Below are 24,109 nucleotides of genomic sequence, written 5' to 3' on the forward strand. Positions count from 1 at the left end.
CCTATTGAAACTAGCTCTGGAAATAATTTCTTTGTGGGTTTTGTTGTTGTTTTTATTTGGTTTTTACTTTACAGAAGTGGAGATGACCAAGAAGTGCTTTTTGATCAGATTTTGATGGGACAGGTGGATTTTCCATCTCCATATTGGGACAACGTTTCTGACTCTGCAAAGGTAGGTTTATATAGCTGATGATACTTTCTTCTCCAACATTATTCACAGTGCCAGTATCTAATGAATGTTGTTCTTTCACAGTGCTGTTTGACATGTTTCATGTCCTGCTACACCTGCAAATTCCTCTGGGTCACCGAGTATGTTGTCGTTTTATCACTGTCCGTTCGTTAGACTCAAGGTGGTTCTGATACGGACCCCATCTCTATATGATGTCTCACACAACAGAGACACCAGCAGCCCTTACTGATCAAGAAAAATTTTAAGTAACTTTGCTTGACTTACACTTCTTAGCTTGAAAGCTCCCTGGGACTGTGCTTTGTATGTACTTATGACGGGGACCAGGTACCAACCTGGAGCCTTTGAATATTATATAATAATATTATAGGGAGGCTGTTTTCCCCTTATTAATCCCATTAGATGATATGTCTGTTTCTTTCTGTCAAAGAACCAGGCCTCGCATTGCCTGTAACTCCTTATTGTTGTCAGTGTGGTACGAAATACAGACTTCTTGAGTCCACCAGTTCATGGGCCATAGCCTCTTGGCACATGACACGAGAGGTAGAGCTTGAGGTGTGCTAAGGCAGGTAGAATACTTTTCAGACACAGATCCTGACAGAGTTCATTATACTTGCAGATCAGATCAAGTTTTTTAACTCTCATTAGTGCACTGGAGCAACAGCTTAACTCATAAACGTTCTAGGGATCTGGCATTCACTATAGTCATTTGTATAAATATATATAGAGAAAGAGATAATACACGTGTGTATGTAAAAAAAAAGAAGCCAAAACCGTAAAACTATTCATATGGTCATCCTGTAGATAAGTGCTTAATTTCTGCCAGTTTACTTCTGTAGCCTGTAAGGCAAATCCAGGCAAAACTGTCTTCCTATTTCTTTCAGTATGACGGTGTTTAATTAATCACAAAAAAAAAAAAAGAAATTTGGAGGTGGATGCATGTAATGCAAGTAGCGTTCTACGTACTGAATCTCCATTCTTCGGAGAGTTACATCCTGCTTTTACAGATATGTGGAGGGTGATCAGGACTAGTGTTTTAGCCTGTTAACTAATGAGGTTAACGAATAAGATAGTCACAGAGCTGGAAGAAGTCCTCTAAACCACATCATTGTGTTGTAGCAGGCTTTATCTCCTAGCATCACTAATGAGAACTCTGCAAGTCCTTTGCCAACGTTGTTCTCCTGTGAAACTCCTTCTTCCAAATAGTTCAGTCTAAAAATTCTGTTTTGAAGCATTAGCCTATTCATTTAACTTCTCCTTGACACTAAGAATTATTAACTTTGGTCTTTGGTGATACCCCTTTATTTGCTGTCATACTGCCATCCTGTTTTCTGTGCACTCCACTCACTGGTGTAATTAGATATATGTTTATTTACATGCTAGTTGAAAACTAGGTAATTGCAGAGGAAATCAGAGGATGAAAAATAATGTTTTTAAGTGTTTTTTTTTAATATCTTCTATGTCATTTACACAAGAGCTTAAAGTAGAATTCTACATTTGCTGGCTTTTTTCCTACAGAGGAATTGGCTTTTTCTTAATGGGAAGCTAACCTAATTTCATACGACCATCTGTTTTGTACATTATGTATTAAGAGCTTTTCTCTTAGTGGCTACAGAACTGTAACTCAGAACTGTCTTCTAGCTTTTCAAGGTACTGTTAGATATTGATTTAAAAGTTCAGCTTGAAGTTCAGCAGTTCATAGTTGTTCTTTTTTTTTCATAATGTATTTCTGCAGTTGGTAGTTCACTCTCTCTTTGAGCGCTCTTACATAATCAGTTGAAGAGCACTTTAGTGAATTAAATGTTGATTTGTTCTTTAAAAATGTTCTTTAAATTTGACCCCGTATTCCATTTCTCAGGAACTTATCACAATGATGCTTCAAGTAGATGTAGATCTGCGATTCTCAGCCTTGCAAGTTCTTGAGCATCCATGGGTTAATGTAAGTATTTTCAGGCTTGTAGATGCTGCTTGTAATTTGGCACCTTTGAGCTCTTTTACGTCAAGTCCTTTCTATGCCTTTTTGGAGCCAGCACATTTTAAAAATGCCACAGATTTAACTGGAAATAAGCTGGGTTACAGACTGGTTTAGTATATCACACGTCCCTTGGAGTATTCACTATTTTATGCACGCTCAGCTACATTTTCTCTGAAATATTTTGGGCCAGGTTTTCAACAAATCTCAACCACACTTGACAAATTTATACCTCTAACAATCAGCTTGCAGGTTCAGTGACACATTTTGCTCTCCTAAAATCAGATGGACTCAAAAATCTGACAGTCATGATTAAGAGCTTTTGAAATATAGTCCATAGTATGAAGCCTACTTGATTCAGCATGAAACAGGGAAACCTTTAGAATCATATTTAGCTTCTGACATTGAAATATACATACATTTATGTGCAGCCATATCCATTTAATCTGAGTTACCATGAAATAGCTATTTATGTATCCTGCCTTATCTCTAAGCAACTGGACATTTGCCATAAAAGTGGTAATCAGTGAGGTGGCATACAGATAAATCTGGCAGAGAATAAAGAGATTTCTCTTTAATTAATGTTGAGACAAGGACACTACTTAATATTTGTTTATTATTTCAGACTATTTAATATGTCTTAAAATATTTGGATGACAAGAAAGAAAAATTGCAGACAATACAGATTCGAATTTAGAAGGGAAGATTGAGAAGAGAAAAAAAATGAAAGGACGGAGGGATAATGTTTCGGTTTGTTTGTTGCAAGTTTGAGTGTGCAATCCTCCGTGGAATACTATTTGGTTCCTCAGCTGCTGTATCCAAAATCTTTTTCTCACTGAAATGCTATTCTAAAAATTCAAATATACAGTAACCTCAAACGTTAATATTTTTCTCTGAAAGTTTCCTCCATGTAGCCCAGAACACTGGTGATCTGTTAAGTGTTTACCAAGTGTATGCTTTAGGCTTGGAGGCTCCCTTGTTGCCCAAACCATTTTTTTTAAATTGTAAATGCTATTATTGTGCAGAGCACTTCTGCAGTGTATGAAGAGTGCAAGGATCCAGGACAATGTCTGCTGAAAATCTTTTCATTTTTAAGATGACATTCAAGCAGCTGAAATATTAATTTTCATTGGTGCCAGGTGCTGTCCTTGAACATAGTGTTCTGTCACAGTTTATAATGACTTTTGGTGACTGAGGTGTCTCTCTGTCTCCAGAGAGAGGATGCGTAGGGAGGAGGATGCGTAGGGATTTCTGGAGTGCTGCTGAGGAAGAGATGGAAGTGACTGATCAGAAGCCGCAGAGAGGCCAGGTCACCCACAGTGTCAGTCTGCACACTGCTGCTGAGGTTACTGAAACATCACATGTTTACACCACATAAGGATGTGGTCACTAATCTTCCTCTTTTTTTGAAAAATACATTGGAACTGTTAATGCTCCCCCAATACACCTTTTTTTTTTTTTTTTGGCTTCAGTTACACCACAATGTATTTTAGGAAGCCATTTTAGCGAGATGTGTGAAGAAGAGGTGCAGCTCTTTGTCAGTAACGTGATGCTGACGGTGTGCAGGTGACATGAGGGCCTTCTCCCTGCCCTTGCTAGTGCCTGCTGATGGGGAGCGACAGGGAAAGGGGCCGGGGGGCTAAAGTCTTTTAACACTCCAGAGCTCCACTACCCAAACCTGAGCTCTGGTTACTGAAGCACCCTGGCAAATTCCTGGGTTTCTGTGCAGTAAGTTAAAATGTGGAGTCCTTTGCCAGAGGATGCTGTAGAGTCCAAGTATAAATGCATTCAAAAGGGAGTTTGATACATTTTTGAAGGATGAGCCCATTGGTACCTATTAAATATGGTGGTCTGGATAAAACTTTTGGCTCACGACGTTCTTAAGTACGTGGTTGGCAGAAACTGGAGCATATACCAGGGAACATTCAAGATCTACTTGTCTTCCTTAAATGTACTATTTCATAAACAGTGACTAGGATGCACTGTTGGAAACAGGATCCTGTGTTCAGTTCACCTTTGGTCTAGCTCTGCTGCACTTCTCGTGGTTTTATGCTGATTATAATTCTTTGCAGTCAAAACCTGTAGCAGTTCTGTCCATAAATAAGTGAAACAAATATTCCATGACAGTTTTGTAATTTCTTCTTTTCCGTCCAATTGCTGCTTTTAGCAGCTGAGTTGAATCAGTATTTTGTCTTCAGCAATATGCTAATGGTAGTTCATAATGCAGATCAAAACCTCTTTTGAATTCTCTTATGTATCCTCCAGATATTTTTTCTGGAAGGAGAAAAGCCAGGACTGGGACCAGTTCAGGAAAGTGCTTGATTGAGCACATTCCAAACGTCACTCCTATTTCAAGGCATCACACATGGAAACGCTTAATATTAGACATAAAATTAAGTAGATGGCACTAAAATCCTAGTTCACTTCAGGAGAAATAAGAACATGGCTGAGTTGAAACAGGTGCTTAAATGCTTTTGTGAAAAAGGACACTTCCCTGCAGTGGCTCTGAGAAGTGTGCAGTAGATGGCCTAGCAGGGACTGCCTGCTTGTGGACGGAGGCAGAATGATACGCTGGTGTCAGATCTGACCGCACATCCCCATACCATCACCAGCTTGACCAGATGGGAGTCTGTCATACAGCCTCCCTATACCTCACTTTCCCAGCTTCCGGACGGGGAATTAATATACTTATCCCTGTTTATAAAAGGCTCTGCAGCCTCTGTGTTATAATTACCTGAGCAATTATCTGCAACTTTTGTAAAATACTGTCTTTCTGAGAAGAAATGGCATACGGAGTTTTCACCTAACACTCCATTTTCCCAGATAACCTGTTTAAATACTTCTCCGTGGTATCAAATGCTGGACTTAACTTTCCCTTTTCTTATTTCGGTTTTGAAACTATTCATAGAGTGGTAAACTTGCAGCTAAAATATTGCATAGCACAGCTGGCTTGAAAAGCAGACGTGTTTTCTTCGACAATTTTAAGAAACATTTTCTCTCTTTGATCAAACCTTTGATAGAAGTGTTGTAACTGCTTACACTGTATAAAACCATTTTGTAGACTGTAAATAACCATTCTACTTTATAGCTGCTTACTATGTGATTACTTGGTAAATTGCTGAGATTCCTGGAATGTGCTTTGACAGTTTCAATAGGAGCCAACCCTCATTTCAGTTTCAGTTTTTGCTGTAAAAATAGCTGGAATCCTCTTGGAAACTGCAAAACTTGTTATGGGCAGAGTCAGACCAGTAAAGCAGTTCCTATGTCAATAATAACCCAGCTGTTTTCAATTCAAAAAAACAAAACCTGAAAAGATGTTGGCTTCATGCCACTGCCACAGATGGAGATCTTGAATTCTAAATGCAATTCAGCAGCAGTTCCTTGCCCCCTCCATTTAGTTTATTTGGATTTGTCTCTCCTATGCAGTATGCTTAGACCTGGAAACAAATCCATCAGTTTATACTTCCCCTACAGGGACCCCAGCTCTTTCCTTTACCTGCTCAAATTCTTTGCAAAACCAAAGAATTATAAAAGAGGCTGGAAGCTTGAGGTCTGGCATTTTAAACATTGATGATCTTGATAACCCGAGTTATACTAGACAAGTTACAGGACAAACCTAGTGGTTTTTTGTTGTATAAGTAGTAAATATTTCCTAATACAGCACTGAGCAGTGAATGCTGAAAGGGGTGGATTGCATTCTGTAAATCCTTCTCTGTTAAAATAATCAATATAAAATGTGGCGTGTTGTTGCTGGAGGAGGGAGATGGCACACACTAGCCTAAAAAGAATTAGGGAAATTGGAGCTTTTACATATTGCCTTAACCATGTCTGCCTTGGAAATTTGTGTGCAAAAGAAATGAATAACCAAGCAGTAAATAGTAATAAGCTGAACATTTGTAAGGAAGTTAATTTAAAAAGACATTTCTTATTTGGCAGCTGCACTACTTTTGGTTACACCCTAGGACACTGCCCAAAGAAAAATCTCCTTGTAATCCTTAAAGGAAACAGAGTCCAAAAGCTTTTCCAGCACTTCTATTTGCTCTAATTTTCTGCTGTTATTTACATAATGACCTATTCATTTGATGCTTTTAGACCTGGAAAGTAAAGCTCTTGTGACCGGCTTATGAAATGGATCTGAGTGCTTCAGGGCAGCAGGAGTCTGGGAATCCTGAACTTTGTTCCATCTTTTTAACACTTGTTTTTTCTTTGAGTGTCAATGTCTCCTGCCATAGAGAACAGTGCAAATATGAAAACAGTGTTTATTAATTACTCAAATGATGGCAAGACCCTCTGCCTCTTTTTTTTTTAATTTTATTTTGATTTCTTGCAAATAGACCATGAAAGGTATTTTGTGGAGGCAGATAAAAAAAACTATATGTATCTTGAGATCCCAAGCAGTTTACATTGTCCAGGTGAAAACTCAAATTCTGGACCAGAGTTTTCAAACTGTCAAAGGATTTTGACTGCTCAATTTCTGAGATGCGCTCAGGAGAGCGCTTCTTTCAGAGCATCAGCAGTCAACATTTTCTGAAGCTCGTGACCCTTTAAAGTTCCGGGAGTTGAGCACCAAAAGTCACTAGTCATCTTCAAAAGATCTTGTCCTGACTGCTATAGCTGAGATGAAATTCTGTGATCCTAACCTGCTGCAAGAAGTAAGTAGTTCCAATAGCAAGAGGTTAAAACAGGGGAAAGGAGCAGTTAACCTCTTTGGGGGCTGACATCCTTCCCATTACAGCAACCTGATGAAATTCTTGTCAGCAGTATTTAGCTTGTTCTCCAATTCTACAACTTACCCTGCTGATTCTGGTGAAGCTGATGGGGTTTTTTTCACTTCCTGCCTTTTTAAACTGCAGAGCAGCTTGTTTTGTATGTAGTTAAACAGCTGTCATCTCTCACCCTATCTATTTTATTGTTGGCTGAAGTGATTCCAGGAGCCAGCTAATATATATAAGCTTGTTTATAAAGCACGTTGGAATAAAAAAAAAGATAACTACTAAACATCAGGTAGCACCAACAGTAGTAAGAAAATTTAATAGCAGTAGAGTAATTCCTGCATATCCCTACGCTGCATCTTAAATTGAGCTGGAAGATATTTCATCTAAAAGCTGGAGCCCAAACTATGTGTCTCTGGCGAGTTGCCAGTGGAACTGTGGGTGTGGTGCTTCCCAATAAAATATTACCACCGTCTTGGTAACTATTGTCTTCTCCATAACTTAGTCTTTTGACAAAACTACATGAACATTTGGCAGGCTTTCATGTCAAGAAAGCCAAGAGAATGATTTCCCCCCCCTCTGCCTAGTGAAGAAGAGTTCACTTCACAAACTAGCTTTCTTCTGGGAAAGGCAAGGTCAGCGGAAAGCAGGTTATTTTTAGGGGTCATATACCACCGAGCCAAGACTCCCCGGTGCTAGACAATAATCAGCTACTGGGTTGTATTGTTTTGTTTTGTGTTTTGCAGCTGTGTGCACTTGACCGTATTTTGCCAGCTGAGACATTTTGTTAAGGGGTGAGTGAGGGATCTCTAAACATAAACTCCCCAAGCTAAATACATAACAATCCCTAACCAACCTCCCTAAAATTCCCGTATTCTCACTGAGCTCATGATTTACTGCAGCGACTCTGTAACTCTTTAAGTGCACTCAGAATTGCTGCAAAGCCAGAAAAAAAAGTGTCTGTCATCTCTCTGTATTCTGATCTTGTCTCTTGTTTGCCTGTATTCTGCTAGGACTTCGCTTAAGTGGAATTTAAGAACTTTTTCAACTGTTGATAGCTACGTATACCATGCAGTACTAGCTTGGGATGACCAGTGTGGATGGCCAGTGACCTGATATCCTGCATATTCTGTCTATGCCGCATTTTGTTGTGTATTCCACCTATTTTGCATATTGTTGCCTGAAATCCTGCATATTCTGCTAGCGGGGAAGTCTCACCGAGGAGTGACTTTTTGCATTTTTTTCAGGCGTAAGGCTCTTATTTGCAATTTCTAAAAAAACTCCTTTCTTCTCTTGGACTTGAATTCAGCCTGCTGACTTGCACAAAACTGCAAACTCCCTTCTTTCTGCTAGGTTTTTGCTTCAGCATCGAGGATGCCTGCGTGCTTAGGTGCAGATAGACAGGTTTGCTCTGCAAAGCAGGATGTCTCAGCCGGGAGGAGGCACCTCCCGGCCCAGCTGCATGGCTTCAGGGCTGGAGCTGGTGCACAGCTAGCTAGCTTGGTGCATGCAACAGCAGAACATGTGTCTGCTTCTGCTTGGCCATGCAGTTGTGTGCCTACTTTTACCTCAGGTTAGCTCAAGCTGAGAACATGTGTCTTTTGGCAAGGAAGAAGAGGCCACCCACAGCTGGTTCCAGCCCTTCTCTGCTTTCTCAGGCAGTCTGTACCTCTGTCTGTCCTTTCTCCACAGCATTCCAGGCTTGTGTGCCTTGGGACCGGAGGAAGGAATTGCAGTCCCTTGCTATCAGCAGTCAGAGATTCAGTCGGAGATTGCAGAGGTGGCTTTGTTTTAACTATGGTTTTAGTACGGTACAGTCATAGTCTGCAGGGAATGCCACAGCAAGCTGTGAGCCCGTGCCTAACCTGGCCTGCAGATGTACGCAATGATACATCCTGGCACTGGTGAGGTCCTGCGCTCACTGGTCCCGAGGGTCTCAGCCAGGGCATGCCTCAGCTCCCATCTTGCCTGGGTTTCCTCGCCGTGGGACTCACTGAGCCACGGCTGGAACATTCACCCAACCCCATAGTCCCCCGAGTTTGTAACCTTTATGACGAGACAAGGACCTTATTGCTGTCTCTCAGGGCTTGTGGAGATCCTTTCCTGCATCCTACCAAAACAGGGCCTCTGGTTCTGTAATCTCTTGGGCACTTTTGAGGTCATTGTCTTTAAATTTATGTGCTGAGTAAACAGAATCATAAACAGGTCCGAGCTTATCAAGCTTTGAAATATTAATGGACCTAAAAATAACTGGGCAGTGGTAGTTAAGACATGGTAGAAAGAATCATAAAATATTTAACAATTATTATTAATTAACATTACCTAAAGTTTGAGAGGAAGATATTGGGTAAAGAAGAAGAGAGAGGCTGGTTCATGACATAATATGATGTTCATCTTAGAAATACCTTAGATATATTGATGGAGACAATGATTGACACATATTTCATAACAAACTTTTTGTAAACTTTTCTGTATTGACAGGTGCTATCAGAATCACCTCACAATTCCTTTATTTTGCCTTTTCTCTCTGAAGTTTTATTTTGCTTTATTTCTCTGCAGGACGATGGCCTTCCAGAGAATGAACATCAGCTCTCAGTAGCTGGGAAGATAAAGAAGCATTTCAACACAGGCCCTAAACCGAACAGCACAGCAGCTGGAGTTTCTGTCATAGCAGTAAGCATCTGAAATACACAGCCAAAACACTTAAATATGTGCCCACAAGACAGTGTGTGTTTAGGACATGCCACCAAAAGAAACTGGGGAGGGTTAATCTCTAGATAATTCCAGTGTTTAATTAATGTAAAGGTAGTTAGATGTGTATTCTGCACAATTTCTCCATTGATTCTCCTTGTGAGTCACATTGTTATTTAACAGCCCTAGGAGATATAACTGTACACACACTTCCACATTATACCAGAAGATCAGTGGACCTAACTCCAAGATAGATTCAACAATTTGAACTATGGGATCATGACATTTTACTTGGCAGCAGAATCATCACATGGATTGAGGCCACACAGAGGTGGTAGCAGGACAGCAGCACTTTAAAAGTGAAGTTACTTCAAAATGGTAACAGAAAATCTGTATGGCAGCCTAAGCTTCTCTTCTCTGAAGACATCAGACAGCTATGATGCCTCAGTGCTACCTTCACAGTTGATAGGAGTCTAGCCACTTCAGATTTAACTGAGCAGCAGCATTTTATTGTACTGCCACATGCAAGCTGCTTCCCTTTAGGCAGAAGGACATAATTGGGTAAAGACTTAATGGAGCTCCTTGCTGCCTTCTGTCATGTTGCAATTCCAGTCTAGGCATTCCAGGTTAGAACATGTTGGAGCTTCTGAAACCAAGCTTGACCACACTTTTGACCAAGCTTTACTGAGGTTTCAATGGCATCCTCAGTGTACCATATATCGCATACATGTGTATTTTTTCCCCAAAGATGAACGTGTGTATTAGATATACATGCGCACAGAATATATTCAGTGTATTATGAGATTATTCATACTAATGCCATTGAATAGTAACATGCACATCCTTCACATTTTTAATACATCTACCTGTGTTTGTAAGCTTTTCTTTATTACTCATGGCAATGTTAACGCTCCAAATAGTCACTAAAAACAAGTGACACGTTAAACATAACCATTCCCATATCAGATTACTCAGTGTTCATTCCCAGCTTCCATAAATTGCAGGTGGTGTGACTGCACATGTACACTTCCTTGTACTGTTTCCACTTTCATGTTTCTCAGCTCAGCCCTTCCAGTGGTGAGTTAAATCAGCATGAAGTAAACTCAGCTCAGCACATGCAATCTGGCTCACAGGTGTGAACTGTTTGTGCAGCAAAAAGGATACTCTCTCAAAGTTACTTGGTATAAGTACTTAAAATTTCAAGCTGTGCCTCTCTCATATTTTTTCTTTACTCTTTCCAACCCTGAACGTCCTCAACATGGAAGCAAGTTGTTCCTCATGCTTTTCCTAGATTTTCTCAGTCATCAGCTAACATAGTCAGCATTTATTTATTTTCATTTTTAAGCAATAATACTGCAACAACTCTCCCACAACTAAAACATCACATACCCATTGCTCATCTGAAATGCAGGTATGTTCTGTATAGACTAGCTGAAACCGTGTTCCTTTCGAATGGACTGCCAGCACGCTTGTCCATGAGAATTACTGCTCAGATCCTCCATGCTAATGACTTCAAAGCTTAAAAGCAAGAAATGATGCCTCTGTCCTCATCCATCCCTCGTCTCCTTTATGTTTTTAATTTCCCCACCCTCCTATTTTTTTCTTTGCCCCAGTTGCCCTGCCAAGGAATTGTTTACAGCAGTTTGACACTTGAATAATGAAAAAGGCACTGTAGTGAATCTTTCCACTGCAAAACATCATACATCAGAAAAAAAATACATATGCATATATTTAATTATATTCTTAATGGCTTTTATTTATTTTTTAGTGTTTGGAAATTTAACAGATTATTTTTAGTGATCATCTCTATGGGTGAACATCATACTCTGGCACAATTAATCATGCAACTTGGCCTATAAAGTAGAAATGTTTAGAATATTTTTACAGAATTCAGAAAGTGTTTTGATTAGCTTGTGTCAATTATTTTCTAAAAACTTGGAAGAGATGGGGAAGTACAGACCTCTTTAGTGTTTTGGTAAGGTTCCAGAAAGCTGGATAATTTTGATTTTAAGAATAAATTACCTTTATTTTCTACAAAACTAATATAATACGTAAAATAAAGCCAAAAGCAAAACAACAAAGCCTTTAATTGTTGTTTCTGCATTTGAAAGCATACTTAATATACATTTGACATGCGTGTCATCAGGGTTTTACATTTGGGAATCTTCCTTTAACTGTGCAATCTCAAATATCATAGAAGTAAATCTTATTAACGAAGACTGCTCTACATTTAGAATTTTCAAAGTATGTACAGATGCTGTAACATATTGTTCAGCACTAAAGACGTGCACTAAGTATATTTTCTACAAAAATACTGTTTTATTGTGCCTGCCTGTATGTTTACTGTAACTTTTTGAGAGAGTGCTTGTGTGTATAATATATAGAGATGCTTTCTATATATTATAACACATCTTTGTCTGTGTGTTTGTGAAAATGTGTTAATATGTGCATATATTTATATAGCTTACTTAATAGTATAAAAGATAAATATTAGCATTATTTTGAGTTTTATAACTCTGTTTATGTACAGAGATAGCTAATCTGTGGTATTTAGTTCTTAATTTGTCCTCACACTGATATGGTATTGTATGCCTGTTTTCTTTGGTGGTAAGAAGTAACACACCTCAAAGATCTCAAGCAGTATTTATCATATGCACCAATTAAAACTATAATATGAAAAGTAAGTTCCTAAACATGTGTTTGTCGTCAGCTTGCCTGGGAGGCAGTTTGAAGCCATGTGTATTTTACATACATCTACTGTGGCTACTGCTTCCTTCAGCTATGTCCAAATACATTGTATTGACTCCTTTGGTTCAGACTTACGTCTGCTTTGTTGATGTGGTAATCCTCAGTAAAAGTTGTCTCTGACCATTCAGGACAGAGACGTCCTACAAGTTCTCGTGCATGTGTCCAGACTTCAAGTTTGTCCACATTTGAAAGGATTTGTCAGTTTGGACAAACTACCGTAATGAACATGCTGTGCACGCCTAGCAAAGTAGTTCCTTTGCTGATGTAGCAGAAGGTGATTCCTCAAACCATATTAACTACACAGGCAAAGAGACTTTTTTGTTGATACTTTAATATATCATTAAAAGTTCTGCCAGCGTAACTATGTCAGCTGGGAAAAAATTCCCTTAAACCAGCATAGCTTTGCCAGCAAAATTTTAATTGGAGAGCTAGCTTTTAAAACAGCAAGAGAATTAACAAGTCCCTAAAAAACACTGCTTGCTGATGGTAGAGTATGTAGGAGAAAGATCACTTCACTTGCCCTGTTCTTAAACACTTGTCATAGGCACTGACTGCGGGTCTCTGTAGGAGACGGGCTGGGCTGGTGGCCCTCCGGTCTGTCAGAATGGCCGCGTTACTGTTAAGCATGTGCCAAACTATTTGCAGGGTCAGGTTTCTCGTACAGCTTTCCAACAGGAACAGTATTTGTAGTTCTGTGATGGTGTTTATAAAAGATACTGCAGTAAAAACATAAAACCAGACTTTTACTAAATAGTCTTTAAAATTTGGGGATAGATTTTTTTTTCCTTCAATTCTCCAAGGTTGTCATCCCTTTTTTTTTTTTTTTTTGCCACAAAACAGTACCCTGTGGCTGTACCCTCTGGGCTTTGGTGACAGTGGCTAAAGTGACCAAGAGCCAAAATAATTTTTTAAAAATGCTTCTGCGATCCAGAGGTGTGCTGTAATTCTGTATATGAACTGAGCATCGTTTAATTTGTGTTCTTGTCTGGAGTGTTAAAGCTTTGCCTGTATGTTGTCACTTTTGTGCTTGTATTTTTGCCATTGTTAAGACAGAGGAAAAGACTAATGATAATGTTCTGTTACAGTTGTATGAGGTCTCTGTCTTGGCAATGGGAGTAAACTCCAGCTGGAGACTCACAGGAATCGAATAGGACAGCGAAAGGGAAAAGCTGCTCAGAAAGTTGGTGCAGCTCTCTGCCTCTTGCAGAGTCCTCGCGGGGCTGGGACACCGGTGCAGGGCCACTGCCTGCGGTCCGGCAAGGGGAGGGCAGTGGATGGGTCGTTGCCCTGCGTTCAGCCGATTTGAAAATAAAATTACAAATTCCAAGTGGCATTTTTAGGGGTGGGATTTCTTGGGTGGTGTGGAAGAGAAGCCAAGTTTAGTCTGTGAGTTTTGCTCGGCTTAAAGGTGAACCCGTGCCTCGGATGTCGCTTCCCATCTATTGTCTGTGTTGTCCTGGGATCGGTGTCCACAGTCGGTTTCTCATGGCAGGATTTCCACACCAACGAAATTGTTTCAGCTCGTGTTAGGAAGCAAGTCTCCCCATTTTCTCTATATTACTTTTTAGCCCTTCGATTTTGGGGCAATATTTTTGATCCGCTTTTTAAGAAAACATCCCTTTTGTGTGTTTTATATGCAGCATACAAAGAAGCCAGTAGATGGCAATAGTAGACCAGTGTAGTTAAGCCAACAGAAAATTAACTCTAGGTACAAGGTTCTCATGGTTTTAAACAGGAAACGTCCTTTAAATAATTCTAAATAAGATGAAAGCGGCATTGTTTTAACAGAATGGAATAAATTATTAAATTCTACACTTGCAGGGGAGTCATCAAGAAAAATCTAAATTTGCAGTTAGCTCCTGGCTACCCTTGAAGTGGTTGGTAACTAGAAATGTGTTGAACTGCTTTTCTGAATTTAGAATTAGAAACTGTTATCAGTTTTGGAAATACATGCCACGCTCTTATTGAAGCACAAAATGGCCTTTTCTCTTCATAGGGCAAAATGTGAAAATCATCACAAGTAACAATTTTAAAGCGGGCAGAGTGTCTCCCTCAAGATATTTTCCCCTAAAATTTTATTTAACTCGGCTAAGTGATGTCTCCACCGTCTGTTAGTGCAGCACAGAAGGATTAGAGAAAACAACACACTTTCTTTGTTCCTATGCATGTGATTCTGCTAATGATAAACTAAACTTAAAAGATCTATATTCCTTAAGTAATATCACAAGCACACTTTCCTGGACACAGTGTTAAGTTCATTTCCATTTTGACTTTAATTGGTGCAATTTTAAACCGAATAGTTTTGTACTGTTATCTTTTTGAGCATGAGGTGTAAGCTGAAATGATAAACAATGTTATTCGTGGCTCTGAGTAGTCCGCCTCTCCAAGGTTAACACATTTTTAGAAATGAATTACCATGATTGATGGGGTATCAAAACCTGATTCTTTTCATCTTTACACATTCCATGATTATGAAGCAGTCTAATTTAAGCCTTGTGTAGTCTGTCTAGCCTGCTCCTTGTGATGGTCGCACTGCATTTTTTAAAAAATTATTAAACCTTTCAGTTTAATTGCAAAAGATAATTTTCCATTACTGGTATGTGCAACTTAAAAGGGCACTTCTGTCTTTGGAGGTAACAAGATATTTGTCAGACTTTTAAATGAATGCATTATGCATTAAGTAACCTATTTCGCAAACTCCATTTCAGTTTGAATAAATTGGCTTCTAATTTAGCAAGACCGCAGCGAGAGTTAGTATCTTTTCCTTTTATTTCTTTAATTTTTTTTCGTTTTCGCTTTCGTCTCCGGTACGTAGCTCGAGGATGTTAGATAAGTGCCTTCTGAAAGTGAAAACAGTAAATATGCACTAAATAAGGAACAACTTGCTCTGGAGTCTGAATTCTTTAGCCTAATGTCGATCCACTGAGTTGCCCCGTTTCTCTCTGCTCAGCTGGACCACGGGTTTACCATCAAGAGATCAGGGTCTTTGGACTACTACCAACAACCAGGAATGTATTGGATAAGGTATGAGATGGTGCAGCGCCAACAGTCAGTGTTTCCATGGCAACGTGCTGGCAGTCTCCATTAACCAGTTCCTTCAGTGGATAAACATGCTTTTTGATTTGTTATCCGGTCCATATGCTGCTTTATCAGTTTCGTTTGAATCTTGATTGAGATGCCACACCCCCTCATTCCCTTTCTTCACCCATCCCTCACACCCACATCGCCAGCTTTCTCTCCATCGCACATGCTCAGTATCAACTTCCCCTATAGTTAAAAGGACAGTGTATATAGAAAATCTACCAGATATGCTGAAGTACGCACCCTCCCCCTCCCTATTGCTTGTTAAGGCATCTGCTTCCCCTGCGCTCCTGTTTTGAAACACACGGAGCAGCAACAGGCTCTCAGCATATATTTTCCTCTTTTTCCATGCGAGATGTGGAGCTATATACTGTCATTTTAAACCCACTAAACACAATCCTTACCTTAGATGGAACAATGCATTTACATAACGCGGTCCGTAGAAGCTCTCCCAAGTTCAATGAAATACAATGCATTGTATGTGCTGGTAAGCTTGTGTTTCTAACAATGCATTCTTTCTCTTTTCTTTTGAAAACCCTTCTGATACCTATTTATTTTGATTTGATTTTTTAAATATTGCATGAGTCTTTTGAATATATTTTTCTTCATTGTGTAACTGTGCCAGGGTTGTCGTTAGCTGGCTTAACCTGTATGATAAAATGGGGCTGTGGGCGGGAGGGGGTTATTCTGGAGTGGGGGCAAGGAGGGATCCAGGTCAGATAGCCCACGCGAGGCCCGTGCACCTCCTCAATCAATCCAGAGCCCTGGAATTTCCATCAAGTGGTTATTTGCTGGCTTTTGTCCTTCTTAGTACTCACAAGACCTGCGTTGTGATAGCTGGAGAAATTTTTATAAGTTTCTTGTGAAACCTGCGTTTTCTAACAGTGCAGTGATTGAAGCCTTTAAAAACTCATCTGTGAGGGATTTGGAAAAACCCAGCAAATGAACTGCATTAGCGAAACAGCAGAGATGGTCACTGCAAGCGTTTCCAGTAAAGTAAAACTCCCGCCCTGGATCGTTTCACTGAGTGCATGGATCGAGCTACAGCACAGTTTCCATAAAACCTAGCAATTCCCTGAGCACACACTGAGGGTTAAGTAGATTCTGATATGGATGTTCTGGGGAAAGAAAAAAACAAAATAATCCTACTTTTCAGGCAAGAAGTAGAAAAGTAGTTCCCATCCATCAGCTGAACACTGGCTAGCAAGAATTGAGAAAGATTTTCACTCCCAAGTGTTCAAATGTGTAGCAGTACCTGTAATTCCAGCCTATCGCACTTGTGTCTGTGGCTATAAACCCACCACAACCTGCAAGGACATAGCAAGACCTGCTTGGTCCGTCTTGTCACTTGGCATCGTGCTTGGCAGGGTCCAGCCCTGGAACACAGCCGAGAGACGGCAGCACAGCGTCTGTGCTTTTTGGTTTTGAAGAAGGGGTGAATGGGGCCCGAGTGCCCAGCTTTAGCTAAGTGTGGCTTTGATAGTATTAGAGGAATTTTTCTTTTCCACTTACGAAGGAAGGGTGGCATTTTGTGTCAAGCAGGACTTTGTCAAATACTTGCAAATTTAATGCCTCCTCTGTAAAACGGGGGAAAGCTCACATGAGCTTTATTTATCTTCCTGGAGTATAATTGCTATCCATGATCAGCTTACACTCCTCTGCTTTACTATTTTTATTTTACACCAAAAAACTCCCCCCAAAAGAAATCGGTCTTTCCATTTGCCATACACAGTGTTTGGATCTTTTCAAACCCTAGGCTCAGGGGGAGCAGACCACCAGAAACAGGAGCCTATGATAAAAGCAAGCCTCTCCTCTCAGATTGGCCTTGACTCAGTTTAACTGCATAGCCCAGATTTTGAAACAAACCATATGCATTTGGAAGAGGTAGGGGGGAAAGACTCTAATTGTGCAACTTGGTAAATAAATAAACGCTATAAAAAAAAAAAAGGCCATTTGACTAAAGCACTAGTAATGGCTGCCATCAGCATACAAAATGACACATCCCTGAATAATAGGCTGGAGCAGATGGGCGATAATCTCTCTTATTCATACATAAACTGCTCTGTTTTCCAGCTGGGGGCAGTAACAACAATGTTCATAATTAGTGCTTTCTAAACAGGGCACCTAGTGTGGAAAGGCAAATTGGGAGAGCAGGGCTCCTAGGCGTAGATGCTTAATTAGGAAATGCTGTAACAGGGAGTACCTCCGAACAAGCACTGCCCGGGGTTTGGCCCTCTTTCATCTCCAAGAAACAAGAAACTGCTGTAGTGACCAAAATTTTAGTCTAAATAAAACCATTTCCATTTAGCAAGTGTTTACTTTTTAGTAGTAACTGTAAGCGCAAATGCAAAGCATATGAAAAGGTTCATCAATTCCCATGTATAAAACAGTTAATTTATCACAGGCCATGAAAATTAACAAGAATTCACAAGTAGAGCGAAAAATGAAAGCAGGTCCCAAGGAAAATGTAATGCTCCCTTTGTTAGTGTTAAACTGTTCATTTCTTCTCCACTCCTTTGATCGTTTTCATCCCTAGTTTCTCACATCTTCTAAAACATCTTTTTAAATGGCACTATTTCCTCCTTCAGTCGACCAGAAAACCTTTTCCTTTCTCTGCCTAAAAGACCTTCTTATTCAAAGTGCCTCAAAGTCCTAATTTTCTGAGCACTCATTCTGCGTCCTGTTTTATTCCCTTTCAGTAAGATAATATGTGCAAAAGTGACGTGACTTTTTTGAAAGACTAAAATACAACAAACCTTATGTACAGTAATAGTTGTTGTAGCAGGTATGAGGTATAATGCCTGGAAAATCTTACAGTATTCCTTGAATATGAGGAACAGAAAAAACACAGGGGCCAAATCAGTAAAATCATTTGGCCCCCAGACTGGTGCGTGTTTTAAAAGCAGCCCACCTAATGCTGTCGGAACGTCAGCCCTGCAATCAGAAGTGCAGAAAAGGCCAAGGCAGCGTCAGCGTTGGCAGGGAATGAGACCTGGAGGTCCCAGTTAAACCCCTGCAGTCTGCACTGCCCCAAGGCTGGTGAAACTTAGAATCATAGAATCATAGAGTCATAAAGGTTGGAAAAGACCTCTAAGATCATCTAGTCCAACTCGCTGTTCTTGATAGGCAGGAAAGCCAGCCTTAGCGTAGCTGGGCAATGCCCATGGTGCAGTCACATCTTCATTCACCCCAAATTGCCAGTGTCAACTCAAGTGAGATCACCCATCTCTGAGCAGAGGTACTATGTTTGGGATTTCTTTTTTTTCTCCAAAGTCAGCCCATTCTCTGATAGATCTCTTTGTAAAAGGGTTAAAGCCAATGCATTCATCTTTTATATTTTCCTTCTTCTGGAACTTAGCAACAGTGACCACAAAAAGTCCAAATGGCACCTGCATTGTCCTTCAGAAATGCCATAACTGATAGATTTACTTTCTTATAAGGAACTTTTCTTTAAGATGTACTTAACTGAGGCTTTTAACAGTTTGTGTGACTCAAGTCTTTTGGCTTTCTTGTAACTAAGCCAGAATATTAAGAATGAAAGTATGTCAAGCCTTCTCTTTAGCCCCAAGCGCTGCAGTGTCTGCTAAAGCCGCCTTCAGCTGCTTTACCTGTTCCTCCTAACGGCAGCATATTTTGAAGGCAATACTTTGCATAACACTAATGTTTTCTTCGACCCTGAATTTCCTTACTGGTTCTGCTTTATGTCTGAATCTTAACATTATTTTAATCTGCTACTGACAGAATGGCCTGAATTTTCTGCCTTTTCTGGGCTGATTCAGAATACCAAGGGGACACCAGAATGGGTGTATCTAACATAAAATATTAGTTGAAAATATTAGTATAAGTAGTATTATATATAAGATTAGTATAAAATATTAGCGTATGTTATTTTTTATATATTCACAGACACTATATAAAAGCTGAAGGAGCAAAATAAAACCCAGGAAATGTATGAGAAAGTCATTAATGATCTTATCTATGTAATAACAATAGCAAGGAGATGAGTTACATTGGATGCTTAACGAAATCATCAATCCAGCCAATACTGAATTCATAAAAAAATGGATTTTTAAAATACAGTTCTCACTGTCACAGTTAAAAAAGTATCTGAATAGCTTATTTGAAAACCCATAATTCCATCCTCTGTGTTTGGTTCCTAGTTCCCATTACTACGCCCCTGTTGAGTTACTTACACCTGTCCCAAGTGGATACAATACACTTTCAAGTCAAAAGGTACAGCCACACATCTTGACAATGGGACAAGGAAGTTGGGAATCAGGCTTGCTATCTGTAAAGTGCCATTTTTAATACCATAAAACCCTCTCTAAACTGAATATTGGTAAAAACAGGCAAACATCTAAATTCACTTAAAATCTCTTCTCCTGCTCTTTGACTAAGAAAACCACAACTGATTTACAAATTATAAATAAAATTCACCCATGCAAACAACTTGGCACTGAGTCTCTTCCACGTGTAATTGAAACCAGCTAAGGAATCGTGTGTCTAAAAAGGGGGGATGTCAAAGAGTAAACACAAACTTAAATATAACAATATGAATTCAGCAGTTATATGTGTAGAATACTTGTCTTTGTATTCACTCACCAATACAGTACAAAGCGTACATGAAATTGATTTTGTTTTCTTTCTTTTTTACTTTCATTTTAGCTAAATTCCATGCCAGAAGTTACATGGTGCGCTAAAGCACTGGTCTTTTGTATTTGGAGGTCTAGGTTCAAATCCACTCGATTAATTTGTCCCCTCGATGTGGTCATTTGCACGTCTCCAAATCACCGTGTAACTTAACTTAGTTATAGCTTGTGCTTGAGGGGCTAAAAATAACATGTCTCTTTCACTCCTGGACTGAGGTGCATTGCTAAGTTTGAAGTACTCTCCAAAAAATGTCTCGAATCATGAATCAATCAATCACACATATATATATATACATACAGAGATATATATATATATATAACCTGAGAAACCCATGGAAAAAATAAAAAAAGGTCAGACTGAAGGGCTGCCTGGCTTGTGCCACAAGCATTGTTTAATGGTCATTTTTACAGTAGGGAAACCTGCCATTACATATCTCAACATATCAAGGTCACTAGCCAGAAGCTTAAGGAAATAGGATAAAATTACCTAGGTGTGAACATTTACATACGTGCATACACATACATGTATATAAAAGAATGCACTGGAAGAAAAATACCAGTGTTTCAGTACATATGCCCATGTAATTCTGCACACTAAACAAAGCATCATGAAAATTGCAAAAAAATTGCAAATATGCTCCTGCAGAATGAAAGTGAGTGAAGGGAAGGGTTTCTTAGATTAATGCGTGAACAGCTGCATCCCCAGTTCAGTCTCCTGGCTGGTATGAATAATGGATGGGCTAAGAGGCAAAATGCACAATAATGATCTTTTATTAATGAAATGAATATATATCTATATTTGGTGGCCAGCAGTAAATTAAGACAAGTGAAAAGAAAAACAGTCACTGCTTGCATTCATAAAATGCAGTTACTTCAATCCAATAATTACTGACCTGACAGAAAAAATCACCCCACAGCTAAAATAAGGTGCTTCCCACTGCAAATCCAACATATATATCAAAGCAGTTGTAGTTTTTGAATGGCTGTTCATAAACACAGAGTTCAATGTTTTCCAAGAAAAAAGAATTTGCATGGCTCAGGAGTCCCGCAACATCAAGACACAGAAGTCAGGAAGAAGACACTCCCTGTGGCAAAATCCTGGGAAAATGCTAGCTGCACCTTAGTATATAGATGACAGAAACAATGATTTTAAAATAATGCTCCATTACTTCAAATTAAATGCATTTCCAAAAATGGTTTGTTAACCATTTGGTACCGGGTGTCAGGATTACTAAATGTTGATGCAAAATACATTAGTGCTTAATGAAGTGCTTCAGACCCATCAGCACCAAACTATTAGAGGCAATCCACTTATCTGCTGCTGGATAAGAAGCTCTACATTTCCTCATATGGATTGTAAGAGGACAGCCGCATGTCTTAAATAAGAATGCTATCCTTACATTTTAGTTGCCATTGCTATCATATAGTGCTCAAAGTTCTCACTCTCTCACCTCGAGCCAGGAAAAAAAAATGTCAAAATGTGATAATGAAAATCTGGGATTTGCAGCCCTGTGAAGCATAAGTGCACTTCAGATCCTCTTATTATTTATTGAAAGAGTAGCTTAAAGTAGAAATGCCCTGGAAATCCATAATGGTCTGGTTCATGCACCGGCGAACCACCCAGCTGAATAGTAGATGAAATAATAAATCTATTAAACGAAGGCAATGCGTATAAGACACCTTTGTTACAAAACCAGTAATAATAATGAAAAAGCTGATTTTTTGAATATGCCCACATGCACAAAAGGGTACAGTAGGTGAAAATTGCACTTAGAAAACACATGCAGTCATTAATCAAATGTATCTTACCATCTCCCCTACGTTCTAAAGCATTAATCTATCGTATTTTGAAATTCTTTAGAGGTAAAAAATAAACGTGACCTCATTAAATGAAAAGTAGCATTTGTGCAGAATGCAGAATGGCCGTACCGCCATACCGGCCATACCGGCCATACCGTCATCGTAACATTGGGCACAATAAGCCTGGTCTTGCAAGTTCTGTAGGGCTTGTGAGTGCTGTCTGTGGCCAGAACTGACCCATTTTGTGGTTCTGACGTGAATCAGTAAACATTAGAATATGACCTGTGTATTTTTGCTTTCAGTAGATAAATACTCCCTTCTTTAGCTCTCCGTGACTTCATACATTTTTATTTGATGAGCTCTTTGGGTGAGAAAGGCTCTGAATGTCTCTCAGCCCAGGAGAGTAACCACAATAATGCCCCTGAGTCTACAAACATGCCTTTATAAAGACCAATTAGATCAAATTCAATGGAGACTGGGGATAAAAATGTAAAGAAAAACATAGTCTCAAAATATCTCAGGAAGTTTCTGAAGGATTAGGAAGCCAGAAGTATTTGGTCCTAGAAACTACTGCATAGGGTACTGGATTAGGTGGGATCATCAGGGTATTAACATTTTCGATTAATGAGGCAGGAAGTGCCTTAATGTATATTTAAACATATATTTAAACAAAAGCACCCAAGGCTTCCCCAAAAATAGTAGAAAAGTAGTATCTTGGGATTTACTTTTTAAAGACATCTTTAAAATGATGTCCTGATACTTAATTATCTAGCTAGTTTAGCAATTTCATAATTTTGTCCTTTAAAAAAAGCAATGCCCTAGGCTAAATTTCAAAAAAGAATCTTTTATTCAAGAGTATTCACTTCTGTGTAGCTTATCTAATTTTAAATACCTTCAGTTTTTACATATACATTTACCATTCTTATGTAGCAGATTTTAAAAATAAATTTTGAATTTAATACAAGTATTTTTATTTATTCGGCCAGAAATGTTTAACTTTCTCAGAGGAGAGTATCTATTACCACAGGATGATGTGATGTGGTTTAAACTTTAAATAAATGCTTATTTCCTGTAAGCATAAAAAAATCTTTTAAATGGAAATCTGTATTTTATAGAATGGTAATATATGCCATTCTTTTCAATTTTCACACAGAATTACATACTGTATGCAGTATATTCACTGTGTGTAAAAGATCTAGGTATTCTTCTGTTTCACATTAAAAAATAATCAAAACCTGAATTGGTTCAAGGCTAAGAAACGTAGAAGGCGTTGAAAATACTAATTAGAGCTCTCAACTGAAAGATTAGCAGTAAACAAAGAAATTCTCAGCAGATGAGAAGTGTTGGATTTTGTAGCAATTATTATTTAAACTACAGGGATAAACTTATCGAAGTTAATTATTTTACCCCTTTAAGGTAGTGCTATGTAGGTTCTAGACACGAAGATAATAGTTCAGCAATTTAGCCTAACTAAATCCATTTGCTATAGTAGCTCTGTACTCTTGTCCATCTTTCTGTCTCGATTATATCATTATTGAATGCTGATTGCATTATTTTAGAGCAGGGATTGCTATAATGCTATTCTGCACTAGTATGATGGATTTAGTTTTCATTTTGTTCTCAAAAATATGTTGGCTATAAATACATCTCTTCTCTCCTATGAGGCTCACACTGTAACTGGTAAATTTTCTAGAGAAATCAGTCATGTATATCTCAAGAGAAAACAGTAAATCCTTTGAAGCAGAATAACCTTTTGGCTGCATTCTTTTAAATAGAGATTTTCATACTAGGGGCAAATTCTACAAGCCTCAGCAGTTAAACCTATTCAGTTCTCAAAGTTATCTTTGCCTCTGGTGCCATGATCAGATATTTGTTTGCATTTTGTATGTCATCTTACTAGCTACCTGCCTTTTCCCGGTTTGTTTTTTTTTTTCCAAAAAAGTCATGGGCCATGTTTTAAGAAGGCAGCCCTGCTTCAGAAGGCAGTTAACTATGTGTCAAAGTGCTCTTGCTGAACCAAGGCCATCCTGTTGAACTTGTAATTTTACAGTCATTCCAGGGACTGCAGTCTAATAGCCCGTAATCAAGGAAACAGCAAAATGCAGTCCCGTGCTTGAAATCATTGCCCAGCGTTGGGCTGCCCTTATCTGGGTTGCAGTTTCCCCTTATAAATGTGCCAGACAAAGCAGAGGAAAGGATATGGCTAGAAGTCACAGCCATTTTATTAGGACTTGCATTCTCGATAGTGGCAGAAACCAATCAAAATGTAA

General features: G+C 39.0%; 1 protein-coding gene across 3 annotated transcripts in view; it reads left to right on the forward strand.

The window, feature by feature from the left end:
- Positions 1-24,109, forward strand: part of DCLK1 (doublecortin like kinase 1) — a 249,765-nt gene that overhangs the window by 223,613 nt on the left and 2,043 nt on the right. For 2 of the 3 annotated variants that reach the window (XM_072850361.1, XM_072850362.1), the window contains 3 exons: positions 75-171; positions 2,045-2,125; positions 9,430-9,543. In XM_072850361.1, the coding sequence (XP_072706462.1) occupies positions 75-171; positions 2,045-2,125; positions 9,430-9,543 (292 nt within the window). Of the gene's footprint in view, positions 1-74; positions 172-2,044; positions 2,126-9,429; positions 9,544-15,259; positions 15,334-24,109 lie in introns of all 3 variants that reach the window. The other variant, XM_072850364.1, reaches the window with a different exon arrangement.

This window comes from Ciconia boyciana, chromosome 1 (genome assembly GCF_034638445.1).
Source record: "Ciconia boyciana chromosome 1, ASM3463844v1, whole genome shotgun sequence".
In the NCBI taxonomy this organism is placed as follows: domain Eukaryota; kingdom Metazoa; phylum Chordata; class Aves; order Ciconiiformes; family Ciconiidae; genus Ciconia; species Ciconia boyciana.